The sequence below is a fragment of the Hippichthys cyanospilos genome, chromosome 1 (genome assembly GCF_059441005.1).
Source record: "Hippichthys cyanospilos isolate Australia breed blue-spotted pipefish chromosome 1, RoL_Hcya_1.0, whole genome shotgun sequence".
Classification (NCBI taxonomy): Eukaryota; Metazoa; Chordata; class Actinopteri; order Syngnathiformes; family Syngnathidae; genus Hippichthys; species Hippichthys cyanospilos.
The window spans coordinates 21,605,647-21,625,000 of record NC_142369.1 but is presented as its reverse complement, the minus strand read 5'-3'; the positions used below and the strand labels follow the sequence as shown (position 1 = coordinate 21,625,000).

General features: G+C 40.0%; 2 protein-coding genes across 8 annotated transcripts in view; one reads left to right on the top strand and one right to left on the bottom strand.

The window, feature by feature from the left end:
- Positions 1-1,536, top strand: part of ercc6l2 (excision repair cross-complementation group 6-like 2) — a 19,377-nt gene extending 17,841 nt beyond the window's left edge. For 4 of the 5 annotated variants that reach the window (XM_088427146.1, XM_088427155.1, XM_088427136.1 and 1 more), the window contains one exon: positions 1-1,536. This exon is cut by the window's left edge and continues 27 nt beyond it. In XM_088427146.1, coding sequence (XP_088283272.1) covers positions 1-850 — 850 coding nt within the window. In that variant the 3' untranslated portion in view covers positions 851-1,536. The other variant, XM_088427165.1, reaches the window with a different exon arrangement.
- Positions 1,537-6,813: 5,277 nt separating this feature from the next.
- On the bottom strand, positions 6,814-17,895 carry hsd17b3 (hydroxysteroid (17-beta) dehydrogenase 3). 3 transcript variants are annotated; one of them, XM_088431233.1, is made up of 11 exons: positions 17,487-17,895; positions 14,010-14,056; positions 13,155-13,230; positions 12,960-13,067; positions 12,756-12,823; positions 12,383-12,427; positions 11,747-11,795; positions 11,219-11,343; positions 11,072-11,137; positions 10,143-10,292; positions 6,814-9,003 (listed from the first exon to the last, which is right to left on the bottom strand). In XM_088431233.1, exons 1-11 carry the CDS (start codon positions 17,638-17,640, stop codon positions 8,878-8,880), a joined length of 1,014 nt encoding a protein of 337 aa, XP_088287359.1. In that variant the 5' UTR covers positions 17,641-17,895; the 3' UTR covers positions 6,814-8,877. The 3 variants fall into 3 exon arrangements, with proteins under 3 accessions (XP_088287359.1, XP_088287369.1, XP_088287381.1); XM_088431243.1 differs by having other exon boundaries at positions 11,761-11,795; XM_088431255.1 differs by having other exon boundaries at positions 11,219-11,300; positions 11,761-11,795.
- Positions 17,896-19,354: the final 1,459 nt, after the last annotated feature.

Below are 19,354 nucleotides of genomic sequence, written 5' to 3'. Positions count from 1 at the left end.
GCTGGGCTTCCCCTCGGCTCAGCGGTTGGCGGCCGACGTTGTGAGAAGTGACTCGTCTCAGAGGCTAGAGCTGCTCACGCGCTATTATGCCACTCTGGGCCACCCTGAACTGGACAGTTTTGTCACCAGTAATTTCTCCACAGCTAACGGAGGCTGGACCCCATCTCACCAAAACACTGCGACCAGAAGGCGCAAATCCAATCAAAAGTGTCCCGAGCCCCAGAAAAAGAAACAAAAACTGCGGAAGAATGCATCTCCAATCGATGTTCCAAGTGTGGCTCCTGAGGAGCAGGAGGTGGTGGTCAGCCATGCAAAAGGTCATAGGACAAGACAGGCTATTGCGTATGGACCTGCTGGTGGTCCAGATGGGTGTCAGGCCAGCAGCAGCAGTAGTTGTCCAGAACCTCCGAAGTCGCCAGATACATCTTCTAACATAAAGCAAAGGTCGGCTACAATTGTTCAAGAACATTCCCCTCAAGGACGCACGTGCGTTCTCACAGAACTCTTGGGAGACACGTCCATCCTCGATGACTTGTTAAATCCTAAAGCCGAGGGTTCCCCCCGGAAACCGTTCACCTCAGGCCAAGCTTCTTCCCCTTCATCCAGAAGCACCGTAAGCTCAGGTGCATGCGAATCGTCTTCTATTCAACGCAAAACACAGAGAAGAGCCTGCAAAGACTTTTGGGACATTTTGAACGAGGGCAACGAAGAGAGCATCAATAGACTTACGGACCCCAACGAGGTGCAGAGAGTTTGCGTCAAAACCAATTTGGCAGCTCGAGCGCAGTCTCCGGAAAAGGACAGCAAAAGTCTCTGGAAGACCAATGACAAGTTTATATGGAAGCAATAATTCTCTTTTACAAAAACACATTATCTCCAAGTGTCACTTTATTGTTTTTATCCATAATGAGTACTGTATTGTGGACCATGGATTTCGTGCCTAAGTCTCCTTCAGTGGGGCCTGACCGGACTTGTAGGACTTTACAGGCATTTTTACCTTGCCGAGACTGTCCAGTGCTCAAAAAAAAAGAGACTCTTTTACCAAATGCTTTTTGCTGTACATTTTATTAGTCTTGTTTTTTCTAAAGGTCAATATTTATTTTAATTTCTTTTCAAATGCTTTTATCTTTTCAGTTTTTAATCGGTGAAAAGAAAAGACAAAGATTGGTTGTTTGTTTTTACTGGAATCAACACACCTCTCTTTTTATTTTGTAATTCGGTCATTTTGTGTCATATTGCATGCCCGTCACACCATCTGTTGAATTTTCTGTTGTTGCTGTCTGGTGAAGCCATTGCATTTCTACATTTTCTTCTTCCTGTCTGGGTTTTACTCCCACTCCAGATAACGTCTTGGTCCCGGTTGTTGCGGTCTTGGCTACGAGTCTCCGAGCAACATGCAGTATAGGTGCCTGCGCCTTCGGGAAATTGCCAGAATGTCCAGATTATCGCTTCAGGCCTGTGTGCAAAACGAACATTTTTCTCGTGTCGTTGCTCACATTTTGGTCAAATATAAAGTTTCATTCATCCACACTTTGAGCTGCGTTTAATGTCTTTCAGCAGCAGCGCCAAGATTTGCGGAGCTGCCTTTAAGTTGTTTGGCTGTTGCAACAAAAAAAATAAGTGCTGATAGATATCGGCAAACAAGCGCGGAGGTGCGTGCCTCAGCAGGACACGAGCGTCTGAAATATCTCTGTGTGTATGGGTGGTACGAACGCTGCTGTCTTTGCTGTCACACCTGTTTACACGGCAGCCAGAAGAGAAGAAAAGGCCCCTTTCACGCTATACAGCCACACTTCTATTCCACCCACAACTCCTGTTTTGTTTTAGATTCCGATCGTTCGTTTGGCAGCCAGTTGAAGCGCGATAGCTGCGAATGGGACAATGGAACGGCTCACCCACTGACTTGACACTCGTCGGAAGGACGCTGAGGTCAGCTGGCTCAGCAAAGGGATTTTTCCAAATGGATAAATGCTATCGGTTTGCGGGGAGGTTCGCCGTTGGAATCTCAGCTCCTGTTTGGAGTTTGCCCGTTCCTGCTCGGATGGGTTTTCCTGCGATTTACTCAGGCTTCTTCCCGCATTCCAAAAAACATACGTTAGCCGCACTAAACACACTCCAAAGTCACGGAGGCAGCATTTCATTCGATGCGATTTCATGCGGCAAAGACTCCGGAATTTCCGTTAACAACCCATGCTAATGTTCGCTCCGTGCCAACACGTAACGGCACGTAACAAAGTCTGTCATTCGCCATAGAAACAACGGAATACAAATCTCCCAGGCAGTCTTGTTTAGTACAACAAAAACCTAGACAAACAACGATATTCTCATGAATTCATACTTTACCTACTTCGAAGAATGAGTAGCTACTGCAGTCCTGCCAGCCAACCACCTCAAGTGATAAAGGAAATTGTCTCCAGCTTGTACTAATTGTTTAAATTGTATTCCTTGCAAAGGGTTCCTCACAGCTGTGGGGCTTCATTTTCCCTTCCCAGTTCCTCCATTAGTGTGACAAGGGAAAGGTAAGACGTTTGTATACATTTCCTGCCAAAATAAGCTGAGTGTCGACGAGCGTGCGTGTTACAAAGCGCACTCAGCGACACGGCCTTTTGGGGTTTATTTGCACAAGTCAAGACGGTGACACCTAGTTTGATTTGATTTGTCAAAAAAAAAATAGCTGCGAATGACTGTTGGCCTTCATTGACCCGAAGGGGTCCCCCGACCGCAGCGGTCCACCCATACGGCTCAAGTTTCCACATCTAGAGGCTTCAATACGCTGCGTGCATAACAATGTGATGAAACACATCCCGAGTCAACAAGTGTCCCTTAAGGTACAATCTGCTCTTATTTGGTTTTGAAGGGCAAATCCGAAGTTACTGTAGCGTTTCGACGGCAAAAAAATATAATAACATCTGTTCCCAAGCTCTAAAAGTCAAGTGTCAAGGATACGAAATACCATTTCGATTGGAGCTGAAACAAATAGAAGTTTACAACATGAGGTTTTCATTGCGGTGGTCTCAAAATACAACCCTCCGCCCCAGCTTGCATTGTTACTGTAATTATGCATTATTTGTACCCCATTCCTATCCGGTTGCCGTTAACTGTAATTTAGGTTCATTGTCTGGATCCCTTTCCTTTGCGTTTCCCCCGCCGCGCCTATAAAACAGGTACAGTATTTGCCAGACGCTCTTGCAAATTAAATACAGCGGTGCCTCGCGATACGAGTTTGATTCATTTGTCCACGCTTGCAACTTAAAACACATGTATAGTGAAGCCCCACTATTCTTGGGATGGGGATCAGGCCGATCGGAATTGCAGGTGCCAAGCCAAAAGTAAGCACTGTACCTCAGATTGTCTTGTGTCATTGAACGGATTGGAAATTGAATAGAAGTTGAATAGAACTTGCTGACGGCTTAAACTTTTTTTACTGTAAACCCAATGATTTTTCACAACAAAATGGATTGTTTCCCTGGGTTAGCCCTAGTAATACAGTGTATCCAGAATTCTCTTTTGCGATGAAGAAACAATAGTTGGAAAAGTTTACAGATGGTTAATGTAAGTTGACCTGATTGTGTATATTAGATGTATCTTGAAATGTCACCTGAAAATTGAATGTCTTTTAATGAGTAGTGTATGATGACGTCCTCTGTGACCCCGCAGAGGGAGGGAGACTGCAGGACGGCGGGAGGTCCGTTCAGAACAAAATGGTGTGTTTTCTCATGGGGGTAAATATTGAGGGAGCAGAAATAAACGTACGGAAGAAAGGCTTGATTTTTTTTTTTGCGCTCAGCTGCCGGCTTCTCTGTTGCGCTGCCAAGGGCCCGTGCATCATTTGATCCATTGTTTAGCGTACGGAGGTCTCGCTAAGCAAGCGGCGGCCTCCGCGCTCCAGCTGCAGCCCCTGCACTGTTTATGTTTGCGAGGCCCTTCGCCTTGAAGTGGGCCTACACAAGCAAAGCTGAGCCATATGTGAGCAGCGGCCTGAAGGAGAACTTTTGCTTTAGCCTCCTTTCTTTTTTTAGGAATCCATCTCCTTTGCCTTCCCTTCCCTTCCCAGGCCATCACCAGCTCCTCATCCTTTTTCCACCACCATCTTGACGCGACAGTCTGGTTTTTCAGAGAAGATGGAGGGTTGGAATTATCTTAGATGAGACCGCAGAGAATCGCTGCAATTCTCCTTGCGCTAAATACCTTGTAGTTCGAGCAAAACCTCTGAAGCCGAATTCCTCTTAAGTGGTCAGATTTGGAATTTTATAGACGAGTATACTGGGAACTCCCACGATTTTGTTAGCTACCATTCACAAGTATGCCAGAAAGGTTACATAGGACATAACAACTCATGGTTGGAATGAGCATTTATTTTCATATTTTTGTCTTCTTTCTGCAGTGCCCCAAGATGCCAACTAAGGTGTCATGTTTTGCTTTGTTTTTCGTTTTCAGACATTCAATCCTTTACTTATATTTTTCGTTTTGTTTTCAAATGCTTAGTTAAGAAAGAGTTTACAAATGGGTGGTACCAAATGAATGAAGTGCTAAAACACGTAATTGATTACGCACTAAAGTACTAAAACAACGGGTTTCCTAAAGTACCAAGGTAATTGATTACTTCAGTACAATGGGGTTACGAGTACCCCTAGGGGTACTTGATGGAACTTCAGGGGGTACTCAAGATATTAAATAAAACAAACATGCAAATTAAAAAAAAAAAATTAAAAAAAAAATAGTAAGTTATTCAATTCCATTTTTGTAAAAAAGTTTGGGGGGAACAAATATTTATTAATTATTAACGTAATGATTTATTTTTGTGAATAGATCTCTACTGTAACCTCAAAACAACACTTTAGGTTGAGTATTTTTTTTTTACCCTTTTTAAAGTGTCTAAAGTTAAATAAATCAGACACTGATGGCATGTTTTAAGTCTTTTTTTTTAACCCAGGTATTGCACTGGTTAAGGGGTACTTGACTGAAAAGATATTTCCCAGGGGCTACATCACTGAAAAAAAAGAAGATTGAAAACCACTGTTTTAGTACATTAGTAATTAGGTGCTTATAACTTAGGCACTAAAGTCCTAAAAGAATTGATTGCAGTACAACTTGAGTACCAAAAGTAATTGATTACTTTAGCACTTGATTCATTTAGTACCAGCCGTCTTTAAACCCTCCATTATCCAGACACTTGAGGAGAGAAAGAAATAAAAGTATCTGTGATTGATGTAATAAATTATAATACTACAATTTAGTATTTTACATAAAATAATCCATTACTTTACACACAGTATTGGTTGCTTTATCACTTAATTACCCAAGGTAACAGATTACTTTAGTACTTATTTAGAAGCTCACTTTGCCAAACATTGGAAATACAAAGAATAAATAGTTCCCGAGATTGAATGTCTGGACTCAATGTAAAAATGTGTTTTTGGGATTGAATGAGTTAAGCAGTAGCTAGCAGCGACCACCAGCTGGTAGCCCGCTGGCTTGACAGCAGACAGTAAGTAGGCTCCTTGTTGGCTTGATACCAGAGAAACCAGGGTGGTAAACCTCTCAACAAAATGCAAAGAAAAGCCAAAGTGTTGGCAGCCAAAGTGTTGGCAGAGGTGGAGTCAGATAAGCAGCTGCTAGCGGTCAGCTGCTCCACCAAAAGTATGCTGGACTGATTTATACATCATCATATTGGGTAGAAAATTTGAGCCAGCATCCTGCGTCAAAATTTGGATTTTGGCTTTAAAGAAGATTATGTCGCTAATGACAGCGAATAGAGGCAGAGAGGAAGACTTCTCTGGCTTAACTCTTGGATCATGCGTTCAAAATGGCTGCCGACCCCGTCTCCTGGGTGGGCCGCTGCTGCTGCGTGCTTGTGTTGGACCATCTTTGGACCGTTGTGTTTACTGAGATAACAAGCAAGGCGCGTCCAGGGAGGGGAGAGGCGTCACACAGGCAGCAGCATCCTTAAAGACACCACTGCTTCCATCCCATCGTCCCTCCTCCTCGGCCTGCCTTCAACACTCCCAAAACGCGCACGCTCCATCACTCATGTACAGACTGTCCACCAGCATGACCACCCACAGGCTTTGTGACATGAAAACAACTTTCCGTTGACTCCCGGTAGTTTGCCGGCGCTACTTTTTTGGAGCGTTTCTGCTCAATTGTGCTGTTACATCAGCGGCCCCCCAACCTTTGTTTTTTCTTCCTTCCAGGGTTCAACTGGAGGTTCTTTTTACATTCTTGAAAAATCACACAGACAAGAAAGTAGCCTACCATTCGGAATTAGAGGCACTACAGAATATTTGCGTATGACATTCAGTGTTGAGATTATTTGAGGACATCACACATCACAACGGACGGATTTTCTCTCTTGATGTATGTCAGATTGTGTGTGTATGTGTGTGAATGAAAATAAACACTTCCTGCTTGTGTATGAATATGACTTCAAAGTACAATACCTTTTTTGTTTTCAGTCATTCTGAAAAAAATCTATTTTCAATACATTTGTATGTTGACAGCCGCTTTATGCAAAAAAAAAGAAGAAGAAAGTATAAATTACAAGGTGGTGTAAAGAAGAGGCATCACTAAATTGTTGGGCACTCAAGGTGAGGAAAATCCCCTCCCACCTTGAGTTTGTTGGTTGAGCGGTGAACAAGTTAGGAGTTCAGCTACACACACGCACACACACAATGAAAATTCCCACCTGAGTTGTATTAAACTCAGTACTGTACAGGCAATAACGTTTTTTTTTTTATTAATGTCTGACTTTTATATTTCCCCAACCAGCATTATCTTCAAAGTCTGTGCAAGCCAAATGAATTCTTTATGACATCTTTTTAAAAACTTTATTGAGTCAAGGTACATGTTACATAAAAAAAAAAAAAGATTACAATAATATTGTCACCTCAATTTATGAAAAATGTACTTAATGTGAAATGTAGCCCTGCTTGTTGAACACAGAGCTACATTATTATTCTGTTGTAATGGCACCAGGTCAATTGTACCTTCTGCTATCTAGTGCAAGAGTATTTATTTGTTCTACCAGTCACAGTACATCATTTGCATGAAGAGATGAAAACAAAAAGGCCAATATGGTGAAGTTAGAACATTTGATGATGTTGTCTTGCATAGTTACAAACACAACTACTTTGAATATAAACAGCAATAATATATTCATTTTATATCAGTTGTTTTGGCTGCAAGTGCAATAGTTCATATTTCAGCCAAAGGGTTAGGGTGATGAAGCTAATACGCCACAGAAAAATAAACCAGCAATATAGCAACCAGTGCGAAGTGAAATACCTCTGTGATAGTATCAATACTGAGTGTGGTTAGCTGAGTAAACGTTTTGCTTTTGTTCGTCACCATTTCAGCACCATCCTTCTGCATTTGCATGAATCTATGCCAATGTTTTTGGTTTTGTTTTTTTTGCCTTCAAAAACCCAAATCTTAATTGTGAGCATAAATCCCATTCATGAGCCTAAGCGGTTGTCATCGAAAGCCTTGCCTTTTGCTACCTCTGGTGGCTTTATCGAATATTGCACCATACGTTACAAATTCGCCGACGCAAACCCAAAACTATTGATCATGGCCAATTCGACTAAACTTACTTTGCGCTCCGAATCACAATTCACGCATTTCCTATTTTCCAACTTCATATAAAGTATTCAGACTTGTGGGACACAAATCCCTAATTATTAAAATAGTCAAACAAAATTTGGGGCTTTGAAACTGTGTGACATGCAAATAACACAACGGCTCAGCGGGCATTTAATTGATGACAGGAATCACTGAATTTTTGTGGTTCACTACTCTTAAATGTAAATATTTTGTTCTGTACAGCCTATCTCCAGCAATTGACTGGAAAAAGTCAACTACTATATTCCGTTTTTGTGCCCTTTCTGAAACTCCTTATCTAATACACTGCCTATATACTGAAGTGTCAAGCAAACATGTAGAAGTAATACATCGCAACTGAAAGAGGCGTTTTGTGTCTCAGAGACAGTGGAAGTTATGCAGAGCCTACACGACATGTGCATGTGCACCTGCATTGCATTTTTCTGAGTTTTGAATTTGATTTTTGATTGGTAGTGGGCGGCACGCTGGCTGACACATGGGAGACCCACCGTGCATGCATGGTCTTCTCCGGTCGCCTCCCACATTCCAAAAACATGCATGGTAGGTGGATTGGACTCTCCAAATTGCCCTTGCGTGCGTGGTTGTTTGTGTGAGATTGGCTGACAAGCAATCCAGGGTGTCTCCAACATACTGCCCCAATCATGGGCTAGGCACCAGCAAGCCGGCGACCCAAATGAGGATACGGTGCTATTGAAAATGGATGGATGGATGTTTTGTCAACCCCCACACATCATGGCTCGGCATTCACTAGTGTGTCTTATATTTTTGTTGTTGTTTTGGGCTCAGGTGTAACTCTTGCTTTGATGCCATTAGGCATCTATAGGGAATAAAAAGCCAGCCGTTTTTTGTGGAATGGCCAATGATGATCATGAATATGACCAGGGAAGTTTGTTTCCTGTTCCTACAGTCAATGCTTGTCAGGTTTCTTCAAATGGTGAGCATTTTTTTTTTAAACTGGTATTAGCCACTGGTGTCTCCTGATTTTACTCCTGATTTTACTGGTGTGCATTTAGGTGACATTAGTCCGAAGCCCAATTGTAAGCCCATATTAAAAAAATGAATAAAAATAAAGGACGAGTGGGTCAGGAAGAGCATCCTGCGTAAACAAACAAATCAAGAGAGTGACTTGCTTTGCCGACCTCTGAAGTTTTCGGAAGACACGTTTTTCAAATAAACCTACATCACTTAATGGAATTCTATCTGATTTTGGACATTTCACAGTTACTACAGTATGAAATGCTACAGGTCATTCTTCCTTTAAGCTTCCCTTATTACAGAGTTGGATCTCTTTTCTGCTTGTTTTTTCTCCACGTAATCCTTTAACCGCTGTAGCATAAATTCTGCATGTAGAATCTTCAGTGGGATCGTTTTTAGTAACCAGCCCTGTAAGTGAACATAGACACATTATTTTGGTGATCAGTGCATCCAGACAGTATTTACAGCACTCCACCTTTTCACAATTTTGTTACAGCACTATCCCAGAATGAAACAAGACAACTAATGACCTGAAACAGACAGCCGAGATCTCAAACTCATGGCTGAGGATTACGGCGAATGTTCTTGGGTGGCTGAACCTGAACTCAGATTTGATTCCTATTGAATCTGTCTGGAGGGAATAGGTGTGTATTGAAGCTCCGCATCCAACCTCATGGTCAAAAGGAGTCATGCCAACCTTTTGGCATCATAGTACATAAGATTTGCGGCTGCAATTGCTACCAAAGAGCATTAAGGAAAAAATTGGTATAGCTATAACTAGATATATTATCACAGCAACAATACTCACGTATGCTGTACAAACCGTATAAATAATAAAGAAAAAGATCATTAAAAAAAAGATCAACATTGAGGAGGAATTAAATTCATTTCAACCGATCTAAAACACACAAAAATGGAGATTAAGGGTTAGGGTTGGTTTTGCTAAGTAATGAATAATAAGTAATACATACTGTGTCTGAATGATAGTGTAATTGCCTGCATCATAGTTTTATTGTACAGCGAAACTTAAAAAATATCAACATTAAAATAAATAAATGCAATGTGCTAATCATGTACAATAATCGTATTTGACCTGACTGCATATTGTGAGGTATAATATGGATGCTTTACATGGTGTACATGCCTGATAACGAGTATGCTTATCGAATACTGTGTGTATAATAATGTGGTGTGTTTTGAGCCTTAATGCTTCCCGTAGTTTGTCACGCAATGTATGATGGGAACCCGACTCCAGGTGGTGGTGTACCGGCTTTTGTTTTGACTGCGTGCTATGCAAATAAGGAGTGAACGCCACGTCATAGTCTGGAGCATCATTGTTATATTAAGTAACAAAGAGGAGCGAAAGCTACAACAAATATACTTTCACAATGTAAAGGAAATATTTATCTCATACTGGGGAAAAATAATAATGAATGGTCTGAAAGCAACATGAAATGTGGCAAAATGTGAAAAAAAAAAAAATGAAGCCATCCAAATAATTTCTAGGTGTTCAGTATCTAAGGTTTGTTGATCTGAAACTTCCTTACCAGGACCATGTGACAGATGCTGCCGTATGTTTTGTCCCCAGCTCTGATATACTGCATTGAGCTGTTCACAAAGTCTTGTGGAGACAGCATAGTCATGTTTGTTTGCTGGTAGCCCACCATGCGAGTGGACACCCCGAAGGGTGTGACTGCCTGAGAAAACAAGAAGACAAGAAAAAGAAGAAAAGGGGTGCAAAAGAAAACGTGAAAATCAAAACAAATTAAACTGAGGCTCTTAAACCTAAACTGCAATTAGCCATCATGCCTTTAAATCTATGCTCTCAGGACTAGACTGCTTTGGCGTTTTCATGATAAAACGGTCTCATTCACATGCAGCACATTCGTCTAAATTTCAGCTGAGCTTGAATTGACGAAACAATATCTTTGATTAGGGAATTTAAAAACGTATAGCTTGCATTTCCTGGCCAAAAGCCAGAGTGAGCTTCTCCATTTGCTGTGTACTCATTGGCTACTTGAACAATAATGCGTTGCATCTCTTAACACTTAATTGTAAACATTACTTTAAGCCCTCAGTCTGCACATTAATCCTGCAAGATTGCGACTGAGCAAGATTGTGTACCTGTGCATGATGCTTAAAGGGACAATGTGTAAGATTTTGACCGTTTTTCATGATGGACATTAGGAGATTCTGCATTTACCATCGTCCATAACGATAACAGACATGGCAGCCTCCGGAGGAGTGCCACCCCCACATGTAATATAATTTAATGATAACTAGGCCTGCGATTATATTTAAAACAAACCGTTGCTTGTTAAGAACACATTCATTTGCAAGTTTTTGAAATGTATAATCATTATATGTATTCCTTTTTAATAAATAAACAGTCTGATTTTTACAGATTGTCCCTTTAATGAAACCTCGACTCCGAAAGCGCGGCACGGACGAAAGTGTCCACAGATCGTCACAGCACCTGTATAATAATGCCTGTGTCTTTGTATTCGGCTTGAAGACCTTGAGAAAATCTCTCCATAAATATCTGCAAGTGATGCACACAGGTTAATTACGGAAATGTTTTAGGAGCCAAGGAGAGGATAAACAACCGATATTCTACACTCACTTTGGATGCAGCATACAGCGAATACATTGGGAACGGAATAGAAGCAATTCCAGATGCAATGTTTACTATCACTCCTTTTCTCCTGCATACCACACACACACACACGCACACACACACACACAAATCTCAGGGAACACACATGCATTTATTGGCCACATCATTAGATAATCTTGCACTGTACAAGTGGCATCATACTAGTGCAGCTAAATTTGCTAATCAAAACAGATTTTTACTTTTTTATATGCTTCTCTGTACTTCTCAACGCTGTTAAAATTGTAGTCCCCGAGTGGTAAATTGGCCATTGCACAAACTTCCATCGCTTTAACATATTGTTAAACATTGTTAAGCAATTATTGCTGGGCATTGTATCTTTATTATTGGAACGGATTGCGCAATTTTTTGCAGGTGCACCTTATGAAGTGGCCTGTTGGTCCATAGTTTAACGCTGTCATTGATATCTAACCCTAGTTTTCATCTTAGATAGCTGTACAGTTTGTTTGTTTCTTGTTTGTTTCAAATGAAAGAAACCTGGAAATGAAAACCTGTTTTCCATGCCTGGAAGGATTATTTTGCACATCTGCTGAAAAAAAAGAGAGGTGGGGGAAGAGAGAGAGAGAGAGAGAGAGAGAGAGAGAGAGAGAGAGAGAGAGTGTGTGAGAGAGAGAGAGATTTTAAGGAAATGTGAAGTATTTTTTATTCAAACATAATTAAAAAAAAAAAAAAAGCATGCATGCAAAAATGTGGATTGCCCACAGTCACAAAGTAGAATGATCACAGTCAAACACAATACTGTCTGGAATGCTGGTCCACCTCTAAGTTACTGTCATTTCAAGTTAACAAAAATGTAGATTCTGCAAAGTTATTAAAAATGTCCAAAGTTTTCACATTCTTTGCTTACAACTTTGTTTATGCACCACTGGCGATTTCATTTGTTGTCCATACTGTCATTCTCCCAAGTTTGAGATTTAAAAAAAAAGTACTGCATTCCTTTTTGGAAGAAGGCTGAGGCTTATTAAAATTCACCCAAAAAGGGCTCTGAATACTTGAATAACTGGCTTGATGAGTTCAGACTTTTTTTTTTCCTGAAAATTGCACGTCACTCCGATTGTACCCACTTTTTCCACATTTAGCTGTAGAGGCTCCACTGTGAATACAAATTCTTACCTTCACCATGGTTTTCACGTTGCAATTTATCACCTTCATAATTGTCTGAAATGTAAGATAACACTCATTGTAATCAACAAATCTTTGACGTCATGAAAGGAGCCGCTGTACTGCGCAGAGGTAATCAGTTTGGAACTAGCTTTCAAGGTTGAAAAGTAGATTAAGTAGTCACACTGTATCAAAGTAGGAGTACAGATACTTTCACAAAAAAAGAATGGAAACAGCTGAGGTACTAATTCAAGTCCAAATTACTAAAAGGGGTTCAGGTAAAATATACCTGAAAAATCTACTTGGGTGCTCCACGTTACACAAAATATTTCAGATTTTCTATCATAACTACTATATACTTGTAAACCTCTGTGTCATCACTAACCTGTTCCAGAGCTTCCTCTTCAAGGAATCTGTGAGGGATCACACTGGGCATCATGCCGACATTGTTAACTGGCAAAAAAGGGCAAAGACATCCAGCTTTGATGAATTGCATTTGATAATGATTTCCACCCATTGTACAGTTTGCATGTGTAAGCAAATGTCAAAGGTAATGATGAGGTTGCATACAAGACTGCGGTAGTAGTACCTAAAACACCAATGTCCAAGTATTTGAGCTGCTCTTCAATGTCAGTGAAGATGCTGTCCTTGGTGAAGTCTGCCACCACTACTTTAACCATCCGATGCGTTGATTCGCCTGTACGCGAACACATAGCACGCATAGCATCTGACGTGATATAACAGTGGTGCGTCGATTTGATAAATGAATTGACAAATTTCTTACTTATTTCCTTAGCCACCTTGTCCAAAGTCTCTTTGGTTCTACTCATGATGACCACGTTCATTCCTTGTTCAGCCAGCTAATGATGAGTCGAAATACGGCCGTGGTAAAATATCAATGCGGCACTACTTTCCAATCAAAGCAGGGTTTTGATGACATCTTGTGGCATATCAGGGTGTTTCATGCAGAATATGTACGGTAGCTTCCATTGGAAAAAAAAAGATACATCCATTCATCCATCTATTTTCTCGAGCCGCTTATCCTCACAAGATTTGCAGGCTTGCCTAGTGCCTATCCCAGCTGGCTTCGGGCAGGAGGTGGGAGACACCCTGAACTGGTTGCCAGCCAATCACAGGGCACACAGAGACGAACAACATCCAGTCACACCTAAGGACAAATTAGTATGTCCAATTAACCTGCCATGCATGTTTTTGGAGTGTGGGAGGAAGCCGGAGTGCCCGGAAAGAAGCGCACGCGGGCTTGGGGAGAACATGCAAACTCCTCACAGGAATGCAAGCGCAAATAAAATATTAACTTTCTGTTGCTGAAAATCGCTCAATGAATTTAGTATTCCTTGAGTTTTTGAATGCTGAACATGCTAGAACACGATTTTGTTTTACATCAATACGACGTCTTCATGGATGTTTTCATTTCCAAATATAGCAATAAAACCTTAATTGCTATGTCATCACCGGTGTCTTATGAATTACTGTTGTTGCCGCTAATGGTGCAACAGTTTTACCATCTCAGGAAATATTCAGCATTGTGTGCTTGGAGTTTCATGAAAGGTAATGCCTTTGAATATAATAATTAAATAGTAATAAATGAGTTAAAACCCCACTTCAAATAGTGACTTACCGCAAAGGCGTATTCTCTTCCTATGCCTTCGGAAGCACCGGTGACCACTGAAAGAGTAACACTTCCTATTAGTTGACTCACCATTTCCTCCATTTTAACTAGAAGGACGCATTGTTAATCAACACATTGTCAGAGAGAAAACTCGTGTTTACTGATTCATCATGTTCAAGTAACGTGCTGTACTTACAGCATGTTCCTCTGATAAAGAATGTGCTGAGAACAGGCTAGAACTACAGTACTCCTGTCCAAATTGCCACTACCCTCTCATCTCCTTAGGCCCTGGATACTCAGATAACACATTTCAATTCCAGCATGCTGAGAGAGCTCGACTGGAGTCAAGATTTTGGGCGCTTTTAATCAGATGGGAAATACTGAAACTGTTATAATAAGAGTGAGCCGGTGAGGAATCAAATGGTATCAAATACTTTTATGGTCATTTTACAGTTGTGTAAAAAAAAAAAAAAAAGAAAGATTTTAAGAGCTAAGAGTCACAGCACCTGTGCGTGCCCAGAGATGGGCAGTACAAACTCCCTGTCATGACAGATCGAAGTTTTGCCGTCAGACCACCCGATGACGAAAACATTTGAAAACACCAATGACGAAAACATTTTAAAACGCCGGAGTAAGTGTCAATGGAACAGTAGATTATGTCCGTCGTTGTAATTGTCACCACATGCGTCACCTTTTACTATTGGTAATGTTTTTTCACCCATTTAAATCAAGTTTCTGAGAAATGTTTAAAGTCCCATAAATTTGTGAGCTTGGAAGTGTAAACACGAGCAAGCATGCACACATGTACACAGGGTGAATAACTGGCTGTGCTTGAGTATTAGTATGCAGTATCTACCATGAAAAGAGATCATATCCATAATGTTTTGCACAGAGCAAATTTCTCCTCAGTGAAAGTTGCCAACATGGCTGGCATTTAAATGTTTGCAGTGAGTTTCACAGTCATGAACTGAAATGCATTTTATACAAAAGCTTGCTTGGTGCTTTGGTTGTAGAGACCAAAGTAAAAAAATCAATGCTGAGAATTAAATATTAGGAGATGATATCATTAGTTTGCTTTTTAACTATGATTCGAATTAATAAGTCGCTTGCACGTAGTTGAGCCAAGCATGCCTGGTAGGTGATGTGATTCCGGTAACCAATGGGCATGTCACAAAGTAATAATCTTGCTCTGATTGACTTCATCTGGTAAATTAGGCCCAGCAAAACATTGCTCTTGTAGTTTGTGACAGATGATTTGTATCAAATGTGTATTTTGTTTTATGTTACTGTTTATGCACTAATGTCTCCAGATATGTGTGTGCCTGAATCACAACAGTGTGTGCTTGGTTTCTAGTGGACGTGATTGCTAATTGCTAATTGTAGTCTAGTTTATTGAACATACATACATACATACATACATACATACATACATACATACATACATACATACATACATACATACATACATACATACATACATACATACATACATTTATGCTGTTTGATATGTATTCTCCTTGGCAGACATGAGGACTTATTGCAGTCTAGTGCTGGGGAACTCACACTAAGCATTGTAGGTGTGAGATTAGTTTATTTTGTAATTTGGATGATTAAAGTTAAGACTGTTGAGTTTAGCTTTTGCTTATTTTCTTTAAAGGCCAAGCTGTAGAGAATACTGTTAAATTGTGTGTGTGTTTTTAAAGAGGTTTTCATTTTCATTTAAAAAAATATAGAATGGCCACCTCTGTGCGAAACGCCATCTTTTAACTCTAAATATATACTATACAATGCAGTACATAAATGTGACTGTTGTTAGACTCAACAGCACTGCAGTTGTACTCTCCCTAATTTCTGTAATTTCTGAGATGCCCAAAAGGCAGCCATCTGAGGGGAATTTTTAATTGGCTGTGGGAGTCATGGGTGGGGACATAGGAACAAGCTGGATCTTGTATGGCCAGAATAGAATAGACTAGACTAGACTAGACTAGGCTAGACTAGACTAGACTAGACTAGACTAGACTAGACTAGACTAGACTAGACTAGAATAGAATAGAATAGAATAGAATAGAATAGAATATTGTCACTATGAACAACAAAATAGGGGTTCTTAGGACCTAAGAGCCACTGCACCTGTACATGCCACCAATGCATATCAAATGCAAACTTTTAGCTATATCCATCCCTAAATAGTATTGATTTGTTCATAGTTGAATTGATGTATTGGATTTGCTGTATTTTGTGGAATGTAAGTCTCCTCGAGGAAGTGAACGGAATAAGAATTTCATTGTATAATGTTACCATGCATGTGATTATAAAACTCTTGAATCTTGAATGGCTAACTATGATTTCTTTCTGCGGTGGTTCTTATGACTCAGAGTGTTTCCGAACCCCAAACTATGAAAACGAGAAGGATCCAACACCCAATCATTATACAATAAACATAATACAAATACCTAACTGCTACAAGTGAACTCTTTCCAAAGATTAGTTATCATGAGTATGTTCTTTTATTGTTTCCGACTGACATCATGACTCAGTTAATATCATAAGACCTTGTTAAAACACTTTCATAGCTGTAGCTTGTGTTTGGAGCGTCTCACAATAGGCATTTATCTATTCACCTTATTAGAAACTTTACATGTTTACAGTTACAGGGTTGAGACTGACAAGAGTAGAGATACTGAAGAATGAACTTAAATTACCATTGCACTCTGTTTTGAGCTTGCCAAAAGTGTACAAGAATATTATTTTGCTACAGGGCAGTAATTAAGATCATGTAAAATCTGTCTTGAGTGAATGAGGTCAACTTTAAAGGGAACTTTGAGTTGGAAAGTGAGGCCTTCCCTACCCAGACTTTGATCATGAATGGGAATTATTTTAACACAGACCAAGAAGGTCAGATAGAAAATGGTTCTCGAATCATTCAAAAAAATAATTCAGGCCGGGAATAAATCTTCAGGATTGCCAGAGTCAAACACGTTGATGGATTTCTGTCAGTTGGACGGACACAAATTTTAATGGGGAATTCTGGACTTGTGGTGTGATTTTTTTTTTTTTACTCAATCTATCACTTCTAGCAAAATTGTTGTCAGCCATCATGTAGGAGGATTACAATTAGGGCAGAATGAAGCAAGTAGTTTAAATCCAACAGATTTCAGTGAAATGTTTGATCATGGCTGAGATGAGGCTTTGCATTTTTGAATTGAGTAACTTAGTTGTTACCGTTCTGCAGGCTGATTACCGCACTTTTGATGTGGGGTTTAAAGTGACAACTTTGGCAAAAAGTGATAAAAAAAAAGAATGATGGTAGTCAAAAAATAGAAGAATGAATGTTATAAAAAAGAATGAATGATGATATAAATTCATGCACAAATGGCAAACTTCCATTGTTAACTAATTTGTTCCAACAGAGTTCATTCTACATAGTACATAGGTGGTCAGTCTTTTACTCGCATAAACACGCGCAGACAGATAAAGCAAGCTTACCTGCCCACTCCCCCATGGATAAAAAAAAAGACTTTGGCAGTGGAAACCACCTTTTGGGATAAAGCATCCTAATAAAAAGGAGTAGCTTGGCTCCATAGTGGATGATAACCACAGCACCGAGTGTAGTGAAAAACCATTCCAATAAGCTCTTCATGCTTGTCCGGCACCTGAGGCACACTCTGCTCGTCCCGCCACTGCTGCTTCAGCTGCGTATGTGCTCCAGTCAGGATCTCGATGAGAGATCCAACCAAAATAAATATACACAGAAAACCGTGATCTTTGCCAGAGAGGACACTCCCATCTAAGGAACAACACATGTACTCTCTGCCCCTTCTGTCCAACAACTACTGAACATGTCGTATCTGTCAGTGTCAGCCATTGTAGCTTCAAGCCATGTGACTAAGGTTGGAACGTGTTTTAACAGAGAGAGGTACAACTTGAAAAACAGCATTTGTCATACTGTGTGACTAAGACGTTGTGTACTAATGTTGCTTGTTTGGGAGGAAGCTTCCGAGCTTTATGATGATTTGTTAATATACTGGAACCGGTTTCGCTCAAACTTCACATTTGTTTCAGTTTCAAAATGTAATGCGTCAAGATGTAACAATTAACGTTTCTGGATGCAACACAGAGTCGGGGAATTTACTACAGTTTGCTGTTCGTGCATGTGCCATGGTCAGCCCGTCATTTTTACAAGTCAAACCAAACCGTAATCGTCAGTAAGTCATCGTTCTGTAAACCACGCTTCAGTCATCACTTCCGTCAGTAAATTTCCCTGCTCCGTCAATCATCAGTCCATAAAAACAAATTAAATGCGTTATGCATCAGTTACAATTTTATTGTTGTCAAGCACATGTACACCCCTTTGCACACACACACACACACACACACACACACACACACACACACACACACACACAATAAACAAATGAATAAACAAGCAATATATAAACTCTGAAAGTGAGGGAAACTACACACACATACACACACACATATCTCTATATACTGTATCTCTCTCTCTCTCTCTCTCTCTCTCTCTCTCTCTCTCTCTCTATATATATATATATATATATATATATATATATATATATATATATATATATATATATCCACCTAGAGCAGGTAAGCTTTAACAAGATTGTTATGCTTAATTACAAATCGCACTTTAGTACACAAACATAATTTTATTTTTTTACCACTAATTGAATATAAAACAAAATTAATTTATGAAAACACATTAAAAATGAAAAAATAAATAAATAAAATGTTTGACTCACCAAGACAGCTGTCCCCCACTTATTTCAATACAAAATCCACTGCTAAATGTATACGGGTCAATAGGCTTTGTTGTACGCTACGCCTTTAGTGCAGATCAGCCAAGCAACACGGTTAGGTTGGTTGAACAACATGTTTTTTTTTTTTAATAACTTTATTTAACGAGTTCCAACCATATACACGGTTGATCAACTTAGCACCGCCTCCCTGCAGTGAGCATCCAATCATGTCACGTTCAACGTTAGGCTTCTAGATGGTCACCTTATGACTTGATTGGCTATTACAACTGTCACATTCACATATGTCTTTGCACACTGCACCTATGTCTTTAAACACTGCACAGAAAAAAAACAAAACAAAACAAAAAAAAAACACACTGCACAGAAGCCCGCAAGTCTTGATTGGAATGCCCTCAAATGGGTCTGATTGCAGGCAGATCTCACGCAACCTGGTGACACAAGTTAGCTGAATTCTAGTTGGCTAAAAAAACCTAAAACTACAACACTCGAAGGAGCATAACCAAATGGATATAAAATGACACGAAAAGAACAGAATATGGAGAATAATTTTATATATAAACTACATATATTTGA